This window comes from Aspergillus tanneri, assembly GCF_003426965.1.
Source record: "Aspergillus tanneri strain NIH1004 chromosome Unknown AapTan_9_pilon_pilon_pilon, whole genome shotgun sequence".
NCBI lineage: Eukaryota > Fungi > Ascomycota > Eurotiomycetes > Eurotiales > Aspergillaceae > Aspergillus > Aspergillus tanneri.
Genome location: NW_022984636.1, coordinates 664,992 through 666,770, shown reverse-complemented (window position 1 = coordinate 666,770; position 1,779 = coordinate 664,992). Strand labels below are relative to the sequence as shown.

The window sequence follows — 1,779 nt, the reverse complement described above, 5'->3', positions numbered from 1 at the left end:
AGAACTTTCCCTGTTCTCGACGCATAGTATATCTTCAGAGCAGTACCAAAATACAACCTCGAACTCATGATATCTTTCTATGTGTAAAGATGCTTCTTATATCTGTACTTATAAACAGCCAGCTCAAGGGGAGCAGCCAACTATATTTCTATCTGTTCTGTTTCACAACCCCCGCCTGCTGAAGAGAGAAGCTGGTTGGGTAGCCCTCCAACCCACGCCACAGTACATAACAAGCTAGTGTCTAGGTATCTCTTCCGGTCAAGCGAGCCACAACCGCAATTTCTGTATTGGTCTCAACATCAGGCGTTCGAAGTCCAATCATACAGGCTCGACGCCTCACCCAGGTGCCCATCGTTCCGTGTTCGTCAGCCCTCTCTTTAAGTTTGCCTCTATGAGCTAGATCCCAGCAGCGAGACAAGAGTCTACTTACGTGGTGATTATTAGCCTTGGCAGCAACTGCGCGGCCAGTTACGCCCCTCGAGTCGTACCTGGGGCTGTGATGTGATTTGAGATAAACGGGAAGTTGGATCCAACGGGTATCGAAGGGTCCGGGAGCCAGCTAAGCTAAGGAATACCGGGTTCCGTGCCAGAAGCTTCCAGATGAGCGACCAGTCGTCAAGGTCTTCAAAATCGTTAGGGTATATCCGCAAACAGAGCTCTGTCGACGATGGCACCTCCGCGCAGGAAGAGAATGAGGAGAGGCCAGATACAGAGTCCAATATCCGCACATGCCTGAGAGCAGGAAACGCGACCAAGGATGCCAGGCTGTTCTCCTTCACAAACCCACAGTCAGAGATGTAGAGTTCCTCGAGATTTATTCCAACACAGGTCAGCCAACTATGCAAATCTATTCCGTTGGAGAAGGTGATTTCAAGTCTCCGAAGCTGGGAAGCTCGTCCGCGCCAGATGACGCTTCCCCGCTGCGCGCCCGATATCGACAAGGAGTGGAGCTGCGGGAATTGGTGAAACTGGAGCATGGTACAGGGCCCCTCTCCATGTCTCAGGCGCTCTAAACAGTAGCAGCAAAAATTCAACGCCAGCGCTTCTAGGACAGGAAGCGACGGAAGGATACACAGCCCGGGTTCGTGTTCGATGCAGAAGAGATGCAGTTGCCGCAGGTGGTTAAAAGTCACCGGAACCGTCCAGATCCGCGGGGACATGAAATCCACACTCAGGCTGCGCAACGACGGAAGCGCGCCCAGCCGCACCAGAAGCGTCTGAAAGCTGGCCAGGCTGGGGGGGTAGCTGATACTGCGGCATAATGAGCCCCGGCAAGCGGACAATGGTCTTGGGCACTTGGGTAAGACTGACCTGAAAGTACGGAGATTGACAAGAGTGGCCAAGACGTCAAGAAATTCCTGTTGAAGAAAGTCCTCGTCGCCCCAGACATCAACCTTTCGAACATATAAAGACCATTGTGTCACCATCTTCAATAGGCGATTGGGCGACAGTGGAAATGGCCGGGAGTTCAGAACGGCTGGGTATGCCCTGTCGAAGCGGATCTCCAAGGCACGGAAGAGGTAGCGCGCCGAGGAGAGTCGGAGTGCCTCACAGCTGTCGTAGACATTCCAAAGGTCGCAAATATTCAACTGCTGCTTCGTCAGTGCAGAGCCTTAGGGCGATTCCGCTTCGTCAGGAGGGAAGGGGCTCGACGGCTCACGTTCTCGAGTACTAAGCCGAGGATCTCGACTGGGAACGCCAGAAGAGGCATCATGGTGGACTAAGAAAAATTTTCAGCATCCCAAGATCGCACCATGCAACCATTGTTAGCCTAAAAAT

The 1,779-nt window shown here is 52.7% G+C and overlaps 1 protein-coding gene across 1 annotated transcript; it reads right to left on the bottom strand.

Annotated features, from left to right (window-relative positions):
- Positions 1-389: 389 nt before the first annotated feature.
- Positions 390-1,714, bottom strand: ATNIH1004_011740 (uncharacterized protein; the record flags this gene model as incomplete). Its single annotated transcript, XM_033576302.1, has 4 exons — positions 390-422; positions 489-1,245; positions 1,312-1,589; positions 1,661-1,714. The coding sequence occupies 4 exons, from the start codon at positions 1,712-1,714 to the stop codon at positions 390-392; spliced, it is 1,122 nt and encodes a 373-aa protein (XP_033420966.1).
- Between the last annotated feature and the right edge of the window lie 65 nt (positions 1,715-1,779).